Source organism: Rhinolophus sinicus, linkage group LG14 (assembly GCF_036562045.2).
Source record: "Rhinolophus sinicus isolate RSC01 linkage group LG14, ASM3656204v1, whole genome shotgun sequence".
Classification (NCBI taxonomy): domain Eukaryota; kingdom Metazoa; phylum Chordata; class Mammalia; order Chiroptera; family Rhinolophidae; genus Rhinolophus; species Rhinolophus sinicus.
The window spans coordinates 23723708-23743987 of NC_133763.1; the positions used below are offsets into that span (position 1 = coordinate 23723708).

Below are 20280 nucleotides of genomic sequence, written 5' to 3' on the forward strand. Positions count from 1 at the left end.
CAGTAGTCCATCGTATATATGTACCAGCTCCTCTTTTTCCATTCATCCATCAACGGACACTAGGCTGCTTCCACATCTTGGCCATTGTAAACAATGCTGCAATGTACATATGAATGTAAACCTTCCTTCAAAGTGGCATTTGGGGTTTCTTCAGATAAATACTCAGAACTGGGATTACTGGGTCCTTCTTTGTCTCTTGTTATAGCCTTTGATTTAAAAGTCTATTTTGTCTGGTATAAGTACTGCTACTCCAGTTTTGTTTGTTTCCTTTTTCATGAAATAACTTTTTCCACCCCTTTACTTTGTGTGTGTGTGTCTTTCGATCTGGAGTGAGTCTCTTGTAGGCAGCATATGTAAGAAAGGTTTTGTTTTGTTATCCATTCACCCACCTTAGCTTTTGATTGGAGCATTTAATCCATTTACAGTTAAAGTAATTATTGTAGATATGTAGTTATTGCTATTTTATTATTCATATTTTTTTATCCTTTTTTTTTCTTCTTAAAGAAGTCCTTTTAACACTCATTGTAATACTGTTTGGTGGTGACGAACTCCTTTAGCTTTTTCTTGTCTGGGATGGTTTTTATCTGTCCTTTGATTCTAAATGATAGCTTTCCAGAGTAGATTAATGCTGGCTATAGGTCCTTGTTTTTCATCACTTTGAATATTTCCTGCCAATACCTTCTGGCCTGCAGAGTTTTTGTTGGAAAATCAGTTGATAGTCTTACGGCAGCTCCATGTAGGTAACTAACTGCTTTTCTCTTGCTGCTTTTAAGATTCTCTCTTTGTCTTTAACCTTTGGCATTTTAATTATAACGTGTCTCTGAGCCTTTTTGGGTTCATCTTGTTTGGGACTCTGCACTTCCTGTGCTTGTATGTTTATTTCCTTTGCCAGGTTAGGGAAGTTTTCTCTCATTATTTTTTCAAATAGATTTTCAATTCCTTGCTCTCTCTCTTCTCCTTCTGGTACCCCTATGATGCGAATGTTGGTATGCTTGCTATTGTTCCAGTGGCCCCTTAAATTGTGCTCATTGGTGTGTTTTTTTTATTAGTTTTTCTTTTTGATGTTCTGATTGGGTGTTTTATGCTACCTTGTCTTCTAAATTGTGATTCATTCCTCTGCTTTATCTCATCTACTGTTGATTTCTACTAATGTATTCTTCCTTTTCAGTTATTGTGTTCGTGATTTCTAACTGGTTCTTTTTTGTGTTTTCTATCTGTGTTTTAATGTTTCCTATTTCTTTGTTGAAGTTCTCCCGGAGATCATTGAGTATCCTTATAACCAGTGTTTTGAACTCTGCGTCTGGTAGATTGCTTGTCTCCATTTTGTTTAGTTCTTTTTCTGGAGCTCTTTTCTGTTCTGTCATTTGCGACGTTTCTTTGTCTCCACACTTTGCCTGCTTCCCTGTGTATGTTTCTGTGTATTATGTAGACCTGCTATGTCTCCCTGTCTTAGTAGAGTGGTCTTATGTAGTAGGTATCTTATGGGGCCATGTATAGTGTACCTGGTCACCTGAGCCGGGTTCTCCAGGTATGTCCCTTGTGTGACTTGTGTATGCAGTCATGTTGTAATTGAGCCTTGGTTGCTGTTTCCATGTCAGTGGGATGGATTGATCCTCAGGCTCTATGGTTGTGAGGACTGGCCATGACTGCAGTGGAGGAGCAGTTGTCCAGGGCCTGACCCTACAGAGCAGGGCTCTTGTGCCTGCCCTGTCTACCCTTTGGATGTGCACATCCTTGGAGGTGGCCTGGTGATGCTCCAGCTCAGTCCGAAGCTGGCCACCAGGTATGACAGCCCTGTGGCCTCCTGGAAGGGGCCCCGCTGTAAGCCAAGTTCAGCGTTAGCCTGGTCTCTGCCCAGGGGCCATCTGGCTTGAGTAACAAAGCATTGTGAAGATTACAGCCACCTGTACTGGCTTGGAAATGCCTTGAGAGGCCAAGCCATGAACCGAGGCTAGCTGGCAGTAGTCCCATGCTTGGGGCTGCTCAGCATCAGGTATGGGACATGCTAAAGCCAGATGCTGCTTGTTTGGGTTTTGTGAACCTCTGAGAGACTTTTAGGAAAGTCTGAAACATGATCCAAGACAAGCCATTTGTATGGAAAAGCCACTGGAAGTGGCTTGGGTGTGCCTGAATGTTCAGTGTGGTAGGGTCTCAGGGAATCACCAGGGCAGTGTGGACAACAGGTGTTAGCTAGGTTCGTGGAGACTCAGACATAGCATCTGCCTGCTGTCTGCATGCCTGGAGTGGGAAAGGCTCAACAAGAAACAGTAGATTCTGCCAGCACTTTTGTGAGGGAGAAAGCCTCCCCTCCAGCCCTTGTTCTGAAGCCAGACAACTCAGTTCCTCCTTGTATGTCCATGGTGCCTTTTGGGCTGCTGTTGCAATGCTGGAGCTCAGAGCAAGTGAGTCTGTGCATGGGCCCTTGAAGGGGAGCGCCTGGGACTCCAGCAGCCCACCATCCCACACAGCCATAGTCTCCGCTGATTTTCACAGCTAGAAGTTATGGGGATTTCTCTCCCTGGCCCTGGAACCATGGGTTGGGGAACCTGGTGTGGGACTGGTACTCCTAGCTCCTCCAGTGGTACCAGTCTACAGTTGAGATATCCCTCCCACTTTTTAGTGGTCACATGCAAGTGTGGGACCAGCGCATTACACGTCTGCCCCTCCTACCAGCCTCAAGGTGGCTTCTTCTGTATATTTTCAGTTATAGAACTTTGGTTCAGCTAGACTTCTGATGATTCTCAATGATGGCTGTTCTGTAGTTTAGTTCTAATTTTGATGTGGCCATGAGAGCAGGCAAGTACAGCATTTACCTACTCTGCCATCTTGATGAGAAATCCAATATAATTGATATTCTTAGTTACAAACATAATAAGACAAACCAAAAGCCTTTATCTCCTTATATGTAGCATTCCAAATTTGTATAATCTGCTTATTCATTAGTTAGCTCTGAGACTCAATTCATACTGGAGGAACAAATGGTGCACATGTTTTGGTTTATTTTAGTTTTTGCATATCTTGTGGGGAAATAATTCTCTAAAGAATAATTTTATAAGCTAGGAGACCTTTTAAGCTTAATTATAAAGTTGATTTAATTCACTTTCCACTACATATCATTAAAACATTGAACTTGTCTTCCAAATTATTGTTTCTTTATTGTGGATTTAATTGAGCTTTCTTGTGCTATAAGCAGACTAATTTAAAATCATTTTAAATGTTGTTTATCATTTTTCTAGTAATTGAATGGTTTAGATTATGGAATATTTGGTAGTTTTAACTGCTGGCATTTTTGTCTCTTCTGGTGATTCAACACATTTCTCCATAGGAGAAAAATGCATCTTTTTTCAGGTTCTAACTTCCCTGTAGAATTCTTCAACTATTTTTTATTTGACAGTTATTGAGATCCTATAATATGCTGGGCACTGATCTAAATACTGGAGAAAGATAAATCAGACATCCTCTCCTCTCACATCCACTTAAGAGTCTTACATTCTAAATATTATTCAAGAAAAAGGAGTCTATTATCAGCATTAAATATGGGGTTTGCTTACATACTGCCTTTGTTACTAATAATATAAAATAAACTTGATTCTTAAAAGTCCTCATAACAACACAGACAGTTCTCCCACACTGCACTTGCATAACTAGATTTGTATGTAAAGGGGTCATTTAGGGTCTATACTCTGCATTGTAGATTTTTTGGTTTGTAACTACTTGGTGATCATATACCAGCATTTAAATGGAAAAGGAGGGACTTCTGGTTTCTGGTTCTGTGTGTGAGGAACTTTGAAGTTGCCACTCCATTGTAACAAGTAAAAAGCTGAACAGACTGAAAAATCAACAACTCTTCTTGGATCCATATAAGAGGGGAGAGGACACAAGGCAAACCACTGCTCCCAAAATTGGAGAGACAGGTGGGTAAAGGGAGTTGAGGCTTGTTGGAGCAGAGACTCACATGTGAAAACTAATGACAAAACCAGTACCTGGGTAGGAGAACCTGAACTTCAGTTGATGAATTGCAGGAAGCTCAGTGTGTACAAATCTGAGTTAAAAACAACAGGGGGACCAAATCATAGGGGCCCCCACCAGAGTGAGATTTATCTCCATAAGCTGGACCAGGTTCCCACAATAAATATTGGAGAAAAATTTGCTTGGGCTTCTAGCTGGGAAGGGGAAAAGGAACCATTTTGAAATACACCAGAGCACTCTGTTGTTCTTAACAAGGCCTGTCTTTAGGGGAAACTAGTTGACCAGAGCCTTATCTGCTGGGATATTATCAGACTCTAATTGACCTGGGGTAGGGAAATAACCAACTATAGCTGACTCTAGCCATCCTGTGCCACCCAAGGGGAGAGAAAAAAAGAACTGAGAAGCACTTATGAAGTTCACAGTCCAGAAACATAGGCTCACTAAAAGACTGAGTCCTAATCATAGGACTATAGGATGTTTCCCCTCCTCTGACATCATCACCACATGACTAAAGACCTATTTCCTCAGTTCCTTTTTTCCAATTCATCATGTCCAGCTATCAAGAAAATATCACAAGGCATACAAAAAGTCAGAACACATAATTTGAAGAAACATAGTAAGCCTCAGAATTCACCATGGCAGTGATTTTGGAATTATCAGGCCAGGAATTAAAAACAAAAACAAAACTATGAATAATATGCTAAGGACTCTAATGGATAAAGCAGACAGCATAGAGGAACAGATAGGCAATGTAAGTAGAGAGATAGAAATCCTAAGAAAGAACCAAAAATAAATGCTAGAAGTAAAAAACACTGTAACAGAAATGAAGGCTGTCTGCTGGGCTTATTAGTAGACTGGACATAGCTGAGGAATGAATCTCTTAGCTCCAAAACTGAAAGGCAAAGGGAACAAAGACTGAAAAAGAAAACAAAACCAAAATATCCAAGGACTGTGTTTGGAAAACTGCAAAAGGTATATAACATACACATAATAGTAATGCAAAAGAGAAAGGAACAGAAGAAATACTTGAAACAATAATGATTGAGACTATCCCTAAATTAATGTCAGATATCAAACCACAGATCCAGGAAGCTCGGGAAATACCAGGTAAGATAAATAGGAAAAACCACAACAACAAAAAAAAGACCTACACTAGGCATATAATTTTCAAATTACAGAAAATCAAGTATAATGAAAAAAATCCTGAAAGAAACCAGAGGAAAACAAAACTTTATGTATAGAGTAATAAAGATAAGAATTATATCCAACTTTCCAGAAACCACATGAGCAAGAGGAGTGTAGATATGAAATATTTAGTTTTGAGAAAATAAAACACCCTAGAATTCTATACCTTCTGAAATTATCCATAGAAAGTGAAGGAGAAATTCAAATTTTATCAGATAAAACTTGAGGGAATTTATTGCTAGTAGATTTGCCTTAAAGGAAATATGAAGCTTTTTGGAGAGAAAGACGTATATAGGGCAGAAACTCGGATCTACATAAAGGAATAAATGAATAAAAAGTATAATTTTGTTTGTTTTTTTTTAACTAATTGATGTAACAGCAGTTTGTTCAAAATACTAACAGTGTATTCAAGTATGTATGCTTATCTTGTGTGTGTATGTACATACATTTATTTATGCTTATATATAAGTGAAATAAATAACAGCAATGTTTTAAGGGGGTAGAGGAAGGAATTAGGATTATGTTATGTTATTTGGTTATTATAAGCTACTTGCACTACCCATGAAGTGGTATAGTGTTATTTGAAAGTGGACATGGAATCATTATAAATGTATACTGCAAACTCTAGGGCAGCCACTAAAAAAAGTAAAAACAACAACAACAACAACAAAAAATAAAACCACAAAAAAACAGAAAAAAACACACAAAAACAAACAAAAAAACACACACAAAAAACTATAACTTATACACTAAGAGAGAAAATGGAATGATAGAATGCTCAGATAAAACCATAAAAGGCAGACAAAGAATGGAAGACAAAACAAAAACAAAGAACAAGGGCAAGAAATAGAAAACAATAATGAATATGGTAGATATTAATCAAAGTATATCAATAATGACCTTAATGTCTGTGGTCTTACTGCACCAATTATATGACATTGATTGTCAGAATGGATCATAAAACGCTACCCAAATACATTTTTTTCTATAAGAAACCCTTATAAAGATACATATAGATTAAAAGTAAATGGATAGAGAAAAATGTACCATGCTAACACTAATCAGAAGAAAGCAGGAGTAGCTATATTAATTTCAGACAAAGCAGGCGTCAAAGTAAGGAAAAGTTTATCAGGATAAAGATGGCCATTACATAATAGTAAGGGGTCAATACATAGCAATTCTGTTTTGTAAACCTAACAACAGAGCATTAAACTATGTGAGGCAAAAACTGAAAGAACTGTAAAGAGAAATAGATGGATTCTACTATCATAGTTGGAGATTTCAACACTCCTCTCAGAAATGGACAGATTCTTCAGGAGGCAGAAAATCAGTTAAAGTTATAGTTAACCATTAATCAACTGTATATAATTGACATCTACAGACTACTACATCCAACGACAACAGAACACACATTTCTCTCAAGGTTATATGGAACATTTACCAAGATAGAACACATTCTGGGCCATAAAACCCATCTTAACAAATTTAAAGAATAGAAATCATGCAATGTTTGCTTTCAGACCACAACAGAATTAAATTAGAAAACAATACAAAAGATAACTGGAAAAATACCAAAATGTGGGGGTTAAATAACACAGTTTTAAATAACACATGGGTCAAAGACAAAATTTCAAGAGAAAAAAACATTTTAAACTAAATGAAAATGAAAGCACAACTCATCAATTTGTGGGATATGGTGAAATAAGTGCTTAGAGGGAAATTTATAACATTGAATGCATGGAATAGTAAAGAAGAAAGCTTGAAAATTAATAATATAAATTTCCAACTTAGGAAATGAGAAAAAGAAGAGCAAATTAAATACTAGTAAGCAGAAGAAAATAAATAATTAGAACAAGAAATTAAAGAGATTGAAACAGGAAGTAATAGAGAATACCAATGAAACCAGAAGCTGGTTCTTTGAAAAAATCAATAACATTGATAAACCTCTAGCCAGGCTAAGGAATAAAGGGAAGACACAAATTCCTAATATTAGACATGAAAGAGGGGACATCACTACAAATCCCATGGAAGCTGAAAGGATAGAAAAGGAAGGGGCTAATATCCCAAATATATAAGGAACTCATACAACTCAACAAAAATAACAAAGAATCCAATTTAAAAATGCACAGAGGACTTGAGTAGACATTTCTCCAAAATGGACAGATGGCCAATAGACATATGAAAAGATGCTCAACATCACTAATCCTCAGAGAAATGCAAACAAAAACCACAATGAGATATCACCTCACCCCAGTCAGAATGGCTATCATCAACAAGACAAATAATAACAAGTGTTGGAGAGGCTGTGGAGGAAAAGGAAACCTCATACACTGTTGATGGGAATGCAGATTGGTGCAGCGGCTATGGACAGCAGTATGGAGGTTCCTCAAAAAATTAAGAATGGAATTACCATATGACCCAGCAATGTCTCTTCTGGGTATATACCCCCAAAATCTGAAAACATTTATCCATAAAGATATACTCGTATATGCTCCAATGTTTGTTGCAGCTTTATTTATGGTGGCCAAGACATGGAAACAACCAAAGTGTCCTTCAGTAGATGATTGGGTAAAGAATATGTGGTATATACTATACACAATGGAATACAACTCTGCCATATGAAAAGGTGAAATAGTGCCATTTGCGACAAAGTGGATGGATCTTGAGATTTTTGCTAAGTGAAGTAAGTCAGAAAAAGTTGAGACCATAAGATTTCACTGATATATGGGATATAAAACTGAAAGCAACAAAGAAACAAGATAAACAAATAAAGATACAAAAACTCATAGACACTGACAATAGTTTAGTGGTTAGCAGAGGATAAGGGAGGCGGGTAGTAGACGAGGGTAAAGAGGATCAAATATATGGCGATGGAAAGACAACTGATTCTGGGTGGTGAACACACAATGTGAGATATAGATAATGTATTACAGAATTGTACACTTGAAACCTAAGTAATTTTACTAACCATTGTCATGCCAATACATTTTAATTTAAAAAAGAAAAGAAAAGGAATACCGTGAACAACTCTAAGTCCACGAATTTGATAACCTAGATTAGAATGACTGATTCTTTGAAAGATACCATCTGTCTGCTCGGATCATCCGTTTTCTCCAGTTTTAGTTTTGGCAGATGGTGTGCACGTGCCCTGCCAGCGAGTGACTTCCAGAAGGGACACAAAGCACAAAAAGGCTAACCTGATTTACTCCAGCAGCGTGGCAGCTAGTGCCCAGAGTGGTGTTGAGGAATGCAAATACCAGATTAAACTATATTGTTTGGGAGTGATGTCATAAAAATGGTGGCGTGAGGTGAGCCTCTTGAAATCTCCCCTGGAATTTACAACAAATTGAACAACTGTAACTCCACAAAGGACTCCCTGTGCAGCAGACAGGCAAGACTAAGAGGCACATTACTGAAAGAACCTAAAGGTGGGCAAATTGCATGAGCGGGGAGAGGAGGGAAGGGAGAAGTGCAGAGACGGTGCCGCATGGGCACAGGACACCGACCTAGCTCTCTGCTCCGAGCTCACTGCATCCTGGAACTACCACAGCTGCGGGAGAGGAAAGAACTCGGACTGCTAGGGCTCCTTTTATGGCCTACAGGGCTGAGGGGACAGCATATAACACGCTGTCAGAGAACGCTTACAGCAGAGAACTTGGAGCAAAGACTGAGGGAAGAAGGCTAAAAACAATGGTTTAAGCCCTCACTGCCGAGCAAAGAATGGAAGCCGTAGGCACTAAGACAAGCTGCCCCTTCTCTACCCTCCCAGTGCTTGCCCCGCCCCCACCTGCCCAGTGCTAGAAGTGGAACAGTAGCAGTGTCAAATCAAAAGAACAGAATATTTGCTGTTCTGAGAACTGTGGTCCACAGTCACAGATTCGCAGCCTAACTATTTCCGGCAAAGGGGAGGGAGCTGTGGAAGGAGGCCTGGCTGTGGTGGTGGTCGCTGCCATTGCTCTGGGCCAATTCTTACAACTCACCCCGCCCCTGTCCCCACCTATCTGGGCAAATACCTGCAGGAGTAAACAGAACTGCTGAAACACACGGGCTCTGAATCTAGTGCAGGAAGAGCTTTGGAACTTGAAAAGCTCTCCACATCCCCACAGGGACGCGGTGCCCTATGACCCAGGTGAACTGTTCACAAAGGAGAAGCCCGCCTTCCAGGGAATACCACCATTATGTGAGAAGCTGGAATAGTGCAGAGAAAACATAACACTACAGTGAGAGAGAATGAAAGGCTGCAGTCGAAGAGAAAATAAAACATTCTACCAACATCCACTGGAAAACCAAAGAAAGACCTCTTCCTATCAACCTGTTGCAGAACCCACTCCTGTAGATGTCTAGGAAGAGAAATAATAAATCATTAATTGCCATGAATAACCAAGGTAAGGAGACAACTCAGATAGAAAATGTCTCCAGAAAATGAACTTAAAGATATGAAAATATGTGACTTAAATGACAGAGAATTCAAGATTGCAGTTCTGAAAAAACTCAATGAGATGCAAGAAAACACAGAAAGGCAGTTTAATGAACTCAGAAACACAATCAAAGAACAAAATGAATATTTTACCAAAGAGTTTTGGCAGATTGTGGATATTGGCAAATTGATTCTAAAGTTTACATGGAAAGGCAAAAGACATAGTATAGTCAACATTAAAGGAGAACAAAGTTGGAGTACTGGTACTACCTGACTTGAAGACTGACTACAAAGCTACAGTAATCAAGATAATGTGGTACTGGTAAAAAAAATAATCAAATAGATCAATGGAACAGAATAGAGAGCCCAGAAATAGACACCCATAAACATAGTCAACTGATCTTTAACAAAGGCAATTTTATTGCAAAGGCAATATAATTGTATTTCTTTTCTTTTTTTCTTTTCCTCTTCTTCTGCCTCCCCCCCTCCCCACTCCGGTTCAAGCCATTGTTTCTCAGCCTGGTTGTGTAGGACACAGCTCCCTGACCCATGCTGATATTCTGAGCCTTGCACTTCCCCCCCAGCTGAGGCAGTTGGTTTGCTCGTCGCTGGCCGGCTGCTCACAGCAGCTCACGGCAGCTCTCGCCAGCTGCTGGCCTCTCACGCTGGCCACTGGCCACTCATTGCAGTCCATGGCAGCACAGGCCCACAGCAGCTCACTGCAGCCCAGCTCCAGGGAGAGCCGTTGTTCACAGTCTTAGCTGTAGAGGGCGCAGCTTACTGGCCCATATGGGAATTGAACCAGTGACCTTGGGCGTTAAGAGCACGGCACCCCAACCACTTGAGCCACTGGGCCGGCCCTATAACTGTATTTCAAAGGCTGTACAATAGAGCAAAGATAGTTTCTTCAACAAATATTGCTAGAACAACTGCACATAAAAAAAAAAAAAATTGGTCTATGTAAGGTTGCCATGGACCTCACATCTTTCACAAAAATTAACTGAAAATGTAAAACACAAAACTGTAAAACTCAGAAGAAAATATAGGAGGAAACCTAGATGACCTTAGGTATGGTATTGTCTTTTTAGATACACCGAAAGTTTGATCTGTGAAAGAAATAATAGTGAGGTTGAACTTCATTAAAATTAAAATCTTCAACTCTGTGATGTACAACATTAAGAGAGTTAGAAGACAGCTACAGAGTGTGAGAAAATATTTGCGAAAGACACATTGATAAAGGACTATTAATCAAAATATACAGTGAGCTCTTAAAACTTAATGAGAAAATCAAATTAAAAATTGACCAAAGACCTTAACACACATCTCACCAAAGGGGATATATTGATGATAAATAAGCATATGAAAAGATGCTCCACATCGTATGTCATAAGGGAAAAACAAATTAAAACAAGAATGATATATTACTACACACCTATTAGATTGGCCCAAATCTGAAACACTGACGACACCAAATGCTGGTGAAGATGTGGAGCAACTCCTCATACATTGCTGATGGGAATGCAAAATGGTGCAGCCTCTTTGGAAGACAGTTTGATAGTTTCTTACAAAACTAAACATACTCTTACCGTATGATCTGGCAGTTGTGTGCCTTGATATTGACCAAAGGAGCTGAAAAGTTTGAACCACACAAAAACCTGCACACAGATGTTTATAGCATCTTTATTCATGGTTGCCAAACTTGGAAGCTACTAAGCTGTCCTTCAGTCGGTGAATGGATAAACAAACTGTGGTCCATCCAGACAGTGGAATTATTATTCAGCACTAAAAAGAAACGAGTTAGCAATCCATGAAAAGGCATGGAGGAACCTTAAATGTATATTACTATGTAAAAGAAGCCAATCTGAAATGTGTACATGTTGTATCATTCCAACTATATGACATCTGGAAAAGGCAAAAACCAAAAAAAAAAAAAAAAAAAAAAACTATGGAGACAGTGAAAAGATGAATTATTGCAGCGCGTGTTGGGGGAGGAATGAACAGGTGGAGCAAAGAGGATTTTTAGGCCAGTGAAAATACTCTGTATGATATTTTAATGATGGATATATGTCATTATGCATTTGTCAAAATCCATAGAAAGGACAATAGCAAGAGTGAACCGTAATGTAAACTATGGGCTTTGGGTAATTGTGTTAATGTAGGTCCATCCTTGATAACAAATGTACCACTCTCGTGGGGCATGTTGCTAATAGGGGAGGCTGTGCATGTGTGGGGGCTGGGTATGTATGGGAAATCTCTGTACCTTCCTCAATTTTGTTGTGAAATGGCTCTTAAAAATAGTCTTAAAACATAAAGGATAAATAAAAGGAAAAGGAGCATTTGCTGATGCTTTGAGTGGCCCAACACTTCATGTATCATAACCATATGTTGGAAAATGATAAAGTATGCAAGACACTGCTGATCTAATAGTAAAGCTGGTAGTGATAGGTAAATAGGGACTATTCTTGATCATAAACTAGAGATAAGGAAACAGAATTTAAATAATGATATTTAGATTTTATAACTAATTTAAGAAGATTTTTTTATTACTGCAATTCCTATAGGAGAAATAACTTATTTCTAATTCTGCCTAAATTGCTTTTATAACAGACTTTGATGCAATTGCTTTTAAAATGTACATTCATTCTCCCTGCCCCCCCTTAGAACCAGAACTCATACAAATAGACCGTACTTTTAGAATCACTGAACTCTTTGGCTTTTTTTCCATGGATCACCTCTTTAGGGATACTGCTAATCTGTTAATCTTTGAATTTAGATACTGTTAGAAAATGAAGTGGCATCTTACAGCTGTTAAAGGCAGATTTTCCAAATGAATATGCTTAGAGGACTAAGCATATTCAGCCTTAAGACATAGATAGGACAAGACCTTTCTCTGTTTTTCATGGGGGTGCTAGCTCAGTGGCTCTCCAGAGACTTAATAATAGCAATTTTTTCAAAAGGTGCTGCCATGGGAAAGAATCTCTCTGATGGGGCCATCCAATTCCTGAACTCTTACAGAATCTCTGCCACAGTAATAGAAAAGGAGGTGTCATTTAAATATGCAACTTGCCCCTTAACTCCTATGAAAATTCTGCCAGCATGCTGTAGAGTACTTTTGGGGGCCCAGAGTTAATCATGGAGAGAATGACATTGCAAGGAGAAAGAGCCCTCAGGGTACAGGAAGTTGAAGGGATTTATTTATTTAAATCATGTGCTATTAATAAAGGTGTCTATTTGTGTTAAAAGAAAAGGAAAATAAATGGCTAATGATTATGAAAATATATTTGAGAAAATAAATCGAGGACTCACACTGTAATTTTGTTAAGGTCTTTATTTTCTCATCTGTACAATAATATATCTTCAGCCACTGGGCAGTAGAATAATGTACTATGAGGCAGTACTGTATAGTGATTAAGACTCTTGAGTTTTAAAGTCAGACAGACTTGAGTACAAATACCCTCCCTGCCACTGGTCTCCTAACATTATAACCTGTCATTTATCATTGCTAAACGCCAGTTCTTTGTCTATAAAGTGGGGCTCATCTGTAACTTTTATGGATATTATTGTGAAGAGTAAATTTTACAAAATATATATGAAGCAGTTAGCAGTACAGTGCTTAGTAAATAGCAGGCACTAAAATATGGTACCTTTTGTGACGGTGATCACTACTTTTTTTTAAATTATTTTTTAAATTTATTGGGGTGACAATTGTTAGTAAAGTTACATAGATTTCAGGTGTACAATTCTGTATTACATCATCTATAAATCCCATTGTGTGTTCACCACCCAGAGTCAGTTCTCCTTCCATCATCACCTTATATTTGATCCCCCTTACCCTCATCTCCCACTCCCCACCCCCCTTACCCTCTGGTAACCACTAAACTATTGTCTGTCTATGAGTTTCTGTTTCTCATTTGTTTGTCTTATTCTTTTGTTGTTTTTGGTTTATATACCACATATCAGTGAAATCACTGAAACATGGTTCTCTGCTTTTTCTGTCTGACTTATTTCACTCAGCATTATACTCTCAAGATCCATCCATGTTGTCACATTTGATCACTACTTTTCCTAGGCTGAGATTTTAAAGTATTGTGGAAACAGTTTGACTATATGTACTTACTTTTGGAATTTAAATATGTTTCTGTAAATTAGATGCAGATGAGAGAGAGCATTGTGATTTTTACAGTTCAGCTGTTACATAGGAAAATCAGTTCGTAAAAAGAAAAGTTGCTTTTTGTGTGTAACATTCAAAATCATGATAAAAGTTTATAACTAAACTATAGTGAGTTAGCATTAAAGAAAATAGGACTGTATAAAATATTTAAAGTTTATTTTTTCTCTTTACCAAATAAAAATCTGTACTGTCTATAAAGTCTATAGTCTAAGATAAATTGTTTTAATACATTCAGAGAGCAATATTTCATTTATGATTAATATTATAACCATTTGTTTTCCAAAACAGGTTAGGTGAAGGCGAAGAGAAATATAATTATGACTCAGTTATACTTTTTTTAAAAATTAAATTTATTGGGGTGCCAATGGTTAGTGAAATTACATAGGTTTCAAGTGTATAATTCTGTAATACATCATCTATATGTCATATTGTGTGTTCACCATTCAGAGTCAATTCTCCTTCCATCACCATATATTTGACTCCTTTTACCCTATTCTACTTTTAATAATTATTATGAAAGACTCAAAGAAAAACAAGGGATACAGAATTCTAGGTTCATTATAATTTGAGTTACAAAAATTTACACACTAAAAGAAGACTAGAGAAAATAATACAAATATGATAGTAACAGATTTTCTGTTTAGCTTCTTGGCAGCCAAGGCAAAAAGGAAAAGTAAAGGAGATTATAGTTTTCATAGATTAATATGTTTCATGGATTAATATTCACTTTTTTGTTGGCACTAGATTATGTAGGTGAAATTACCATGTGGTTTCTGGCACTAAATTACGTAGCTGAAATTACCATGTGTTTAAATTATATAAGTGAAATTAGCATGTTGAATAATAACATGGTGTCTTCCACTACAGTTTTAAAGAAAGAATAATAATTTTTGACAACCCTAAGCATAGTGGAGGTTTGGCACTTTATTGTAATGTGGTGAAGGCCTTTCTGTTGTTCTTAGAGGTAATATAGGCCAGGTAAATGCTTCCTGGTGCCCTAGCTTCTAACCTAGATAGAATAGAATCTAGATAGTTAACATCATCTTCAGACCACTTCTTTCAAATCTCAGCTTTTTCCATGGTGCCTCATAGGAACTGGAGAGCAGTATTATAATAGAAGCTGAAGTGTAGATCTTTTAAGGCCACTGAAAAGAGAATGAAATAAGTATTTCTTAATTACATGTAAACTCTTTCTCAGCATACATCATAATTTCTTTTGTGAGCTTTATTGTACTTGGGTTTTTAAAAGGGGAGTGGATCTTCAGAGTGCCTCTCTTTCCAATTTCAGACATAATGGAATCCCAAGTGATTTAAGTTATGAATGAAGTTAAAGAGAAGAAAATTTTGTTTGTAGGTAGTAGAACCAAAGATTTAATGTAAAACTCCTGTAAATTGCTGGTACAAATCGGGCACTTTATGAGTGAATTTTAAGTTGAATTTTTATTCTTGTATATTGGTCTTCATGTATAGAGAGGAGGACTGAGTATTCACATTAATTCATTTAACACAACTCTTCTTGAGTCCTTTGTTATAGATACATTATAATCCCCTGAAACAAAATCCATAATAGTTTTTTTTTTTTTTTGCCTGACAGTAATATAACTTTAACCTGAAAAAATGGTTCATACCTGCTAATTATTTTCTGATCTATAAAAACAGGAACAATGTCTGCTTTCTGCACCTTCTGGGCTCTTATTGGAGGCTAGGCACATCACGATGGAAAGAGAATAGGATCTGAGCCCTGGCCAGGCAATTTGCTCACCTTGCACCCGAGCAAGTTATTGTTTTCCCTGGCTCCATCCTCTCCTTCTTTATAGTGATGCTGACAAGATGAAAGTGAATGTGTAGACATACCTCTAACAATGTTTCCATGATAGCTTCTACTAAAGTGTGGAATGCAACAAGCATTCTGTGTTCCCAGCCCCAGAAACTGGTGTCAGGGCTTCCTGATGGCTGGGTCACAGAGAGTTCATAAGCAGTCTTGGGTAAACCTGGGGAATGTTTTAGTTGACTTCATGTTGCCATTTGACACCAGAAAAGCAGACTATAACATTTTACAAGCCAACTTCAAAGGAGCAGATTTTCCCCAAAGCTTTGTATAGTTGAGGTTCTCTTTCTATAATACAGTATCTTTTTCAGTTGAGCCATGGTTCAGCTCTGGTATTTTAACAACCCACATGCCACAGCAAACGTACTAATTTCAAGAAAGCCTGAGGAGGAAAATTGATTCCTTTTTCTGCAAATCCCATCTGGGCTCTTTTCCTGTTAGACTTTTGGCCTACGAAAGTCTTTTTAGACTTTTGTGACCTACAATACCTCAGGTTAGGTCCACAGAGTTCCATCTGTGACTCTTGATGTGCAAGTTTCCAGTTGAACACTTCACATCAACATGTGTCCTTGTCCTTTACCTTAATCCTAGATTGCATGATCCCTACTTAGCAAACAGAGGTAAGGAGGCCATGATATCTACAGCCAGGCCCTAAAGTTGGTAAGAAGTGAATACCTCATGGCCATTTTGTATGTAGGTAAAAGAGTATAGTAGAGCATATTATCCGTGATAAATACCTTTGACCAGGAAAACAACAGAGCAGAAGATGGGTGGGTAAGAAGCCATGGTTGGTCATGTTTTTAAATTCTCTGCTAGAACAACTCACTTTTGCTCTGTTTTAATATCCTTCTACTTTGAACCTACTTCAACAATGCTTCTTTTGTGAAGAAATTAGTTATTGTCCCCACCTCCAGGTGTTCACTGTTTTTCCAAAATAGGAATTAAATCTGGTATAGGAAATGTTACCCTTCATGTTTCTGAAAAGACTGGAGCAGATGCGACCCTCTGTGTGTGACCAAATCCACAAAGACCTTTTCTGGTCACTTAGCAGTTCACAGCACAGAGCTCTGGGAGGCTTAGCCACATTCTCTCACCAGTTGCCTTGGAAACTTACATTTAGAACATGGTCCTTGACATTTGTTCTTTACTGAAAGAATCACAGCTGATTATGATTGAAGGGTGGTATGATGTCTTTGAGTACACCTTTTCAATGTTTTCTAAGAAATCACTCTATATAGCAGGAAAAATAATTTCCCCTCTACCCTTGAGTTCTTAGCTGAGACCTCTGTAATAAAAGGCAGATTAACAAGAGAAAAACAGTTTATTAATGTGTATATCTCTTATACACATGGGAGATACCCAGGAAATAAATGAACTCTAAGAGGTAGATTTAGAATTTAAGCTTAAATTCATCTTAATAGGGATGGGGGGGGCAGTTTTTAATGATTTTTAGGAAGATGGGTGGGCCCTTAGAAGAATAAATGGGAGGAATGATAGTTTTGTGACAAAGTTTGTCTGGGTGTGCTGTGGACTTCTAGTCTCTTCTCTCATAAGAGTCAATCTTCTCTGGATGATGAAACTCCTGAGGAGGGGTTTATGACAATTGAGTCCTCTATGAAGAATCTGTCTATAGTCAGCAGATAAGTAGAGTGCAGAGAAAACCTCTCCCAGCATTTGCTGTGTTTCAAGTGCCTACAGCTGAAAATAATCAACATGCCAAAGTGGCATGTGTGAGGGTGACATGTTCTGCTGCCCTTTACACTAAACAGTCTAATGTTCAAAACTGGAATATTTGAAGGCCCTGTTGAAATGAAGAATAACTGATTTCAGATATTTTAATTCCTTAGGTATATGTCGGAAAATATAAGGTCTGGAAATTCTGTAATATTATATTCCACCCCCATTCCCGCATCCCCACTCCCCGACCAAACCAAACAAACCTACGCAGTCACAAATATTCCCTAGTTGCAGGCTTCCCAGAGCGGTGGCATGGATAGAGAACATAAACTGTTTTTTTCCTGTCTGATAAAATTTATAGGATGGCTTTCCCTTTGGCCTTTGCATAAATTAGAATTATTTACTTACTGTCGGTTGAAAATAAGATCCTCATGGTCAAATTATGTCAGAGTAGTTCCTAGTTAACGTAACAATTAATGAGTCAGTGACAAGAACTGTCCTGTAAGGTTTAAAAAAAGACCATAAACCGTTTTCATGCCATAGAAAGTTTCAGTCAGTCTCAGTATTTCAAATCATAGTTCGCCTTTGTACGCCTTCTGGAGGGCCCGACCCCTCACCTACATGAGTTCACAGACCTCCCTCTCACTTTCCTGGTCCACTCTTGCTTCACATCTTTGATTACTTTGGGCTAAGGTATGATATCAGCACGGGGAGACCAGGGCAGTGAAACACTTAGATCCCTCTCTCCTTAGTTTGTACCTCTGTGGAGAAAGGCAGGATCACACTTATTAGTAGATGCTGGTGGCACCCAAAGGTCGTTTCCTGGAGATGCTCAGACCAGGAGAGGTTGAAAAACCAGTTGATGAGGAGGGGAAGGGTTGACATAGACCCCGTGCCTGTCCTTGGGCCCAGTGCCCTCACGCTCAGTGCCTTGGTAGCTCTCGTATTAATACTATGCAGTGTCTTGTCTGACAGCCTCTAGAGCCAGCACATCCACAAAGTGGCGGAGCTGGGATGCAAACCCAAGTCTCTATGCCAAAACTCATGCTTTTTTTCTTTTTATAGGAGGGATCCTTTTAAATATTATGTTTAAAATATCTTCTTGTCTTTATTAGGTAGTTCATGAACAAAAGTTTGGGCAAGTCCTCGCAGAAAAATAGGGAAAAGACTGTTTTCTATCCTGGAATTAACAGTGATGTGTGTGTAATTTAGAGAGAAGTACACACATACAGTAGTGGGTACACGTTCAGTGTATTTGTGAAGGACAACACGATGTCCCAGCTGTGATACCCCCTCTCTCTTAAGGTTTTAGTCTGCCATGCTGAGTCAGTGCTCCGTAATGAGCAGCTCCCATGTTATTTTTGGTGGTTTGTGCTCTGGCGTTCATCCTTAGGTATAAATACATGTATTCTCTAACATCAGGAAGTTTGTTTTTCTTGTATCAGTCCACTTACTTGGAATCATACTTAAGTTGATTTTTAAATTGCAGATGTGGCAGCAGCAGTAAACCAGGTTTTTACCTAAACAGGAAAGTAGACTACCCAAGAAACAATTACATTGCCTTGTAATCGTACATGGAATTACTTGTTTGTGTGTGTAAGGCAAATAGAGTGTTTGAAATAAATGTAATATAGACACTTCTGAAATTTGGAAAATATTCGTTTTCTAGAGCTAGTTTGTTAATTTTTAGGTATTAAAGTATATGACAGTGTATATTGTGCCTTGATTTTGAAAGAGATTCTTTGTCGTTTAAATTCTAATATACCTTGTTATTTTATTCTTATTTCTTTAGGGAATATCTTGGGAAACAGCTCCAATCTGAGCAGCCTCAGACTGCTGCTGCCCGAAGCTGAACTGTGCTCTCCAACCTTACCATTTAATCTGTGACAGAACACCTGGAGTGTGAATCTCAGTAGTTACATAATTTTTCATTTTACTTGTAATTTTCTTCTGGTATGTAGCTTTTCCCACTGTTGATATGATAAAAGTGTTTGTCCATTAAATTGTACAAAAGTAGGTGTTTCTCTATCTAAGGAAAATATTACTGTTACATATACTGCTTGTAATTTCTGTATTGATTGTTCTCTGGAAGTTAATACAGTTATTAAAGGATTCTCACTCCAAATATAGTTTTCTCTTTACTAATTCCTTGCTTGGACTTTAACAAATATCTCTATTATCTCAATGAAATTGGGAGAATTGTTGCAAAGTAATGAATGGCAAATATGTTTTGAAATTATATGGAGCTGTATGTGTCCATCCATCCATCCTCCAACCCACCCGTGCATACATACACATTGCAGCAGGCTTCTGCTAATATTTAGAGAGCTTTGAAATATCAAATTAATTTTTAATATGATGCTATGGTCCAAAAGATTTGCTTATGGACATCAATGAAGAATTTTAGTTAGATTGTTTTTATTTCATTTATTTCCTGTACTTTTATTCTTGGATTTTAGTACCTCAAATCTGTTTTCTTTTAATACTTTTTTGTTTAAGTATTGCCAATCGATATTTTATTTCTATCTCTCCCATCTTTATTCTGGAGTTACAGGCCTTCAGCAGGGCATACATGGGATCCCCTCCACCCCAAATCTAAGCCTTTTGTTTTTTTAACCTCAACACCTGGTCTCTATGAGTTTCATTTTATTTTCACTTCTCTTTCCTAGCAGTTTTCTGGCTGTCAAGTTGAGTAAATGTATTAAGGCTAATAAACTATTTTGGTAAGTTTTTTCTTCTTTAGAAGGCTACTCATTTTGAGGATCAAAAATTGTTTCATTTTCAACGTAGACATTGTGTGGGAAAAGTTATTTACAATGACGAATGTTTTCTTTGGTCAGTAAGTTCATGTGATTTTTCTTAAATCACAGAAATTTGACTTCATATTTGCCAAGAAAATAGGTAATCTAATCAAACCAATTTTTCTTGATTGAAAATTTTAAATTCTTTAAATTGTTTAGACCTAGATCTTTTTACTTTCCAATATATGGGGAAAAAAACTATACAGAACTTTCCTCTGTGGTAATTACACAT

The 20280-nt window shown here is 37.8% G+C and overlaps 1 protein-coding gene across 2 annotated transcripts in view; it reads left to right on the forward strand.

Annotated features, from left to right (window-relative positions):
* Nucleotides 1-19372, forward strand: part of ATP6V1H (ATPase H+ transporting V1 subunit H) — a 151630-nt gene extending 132258 nt beyond the window's left edge. For both annotated transcript variants that reach the window (XM_019729824.2, XM_019729826.2), the window contains one exon: nucleotides 19040-19372. In XM_019729824.2, the coding sequence (XP_019585383.1) occupies nucleotides 19040-19100 (61 nt within the window). In that variant the 3' untranslated portion in view covers nucleotides 19101-19372. The remainder of the gene's footprint in view (nucleotides 1-19039) is intronic.
* Nucleotides 19373-20280: the final 908 nt, after the last annotated feature.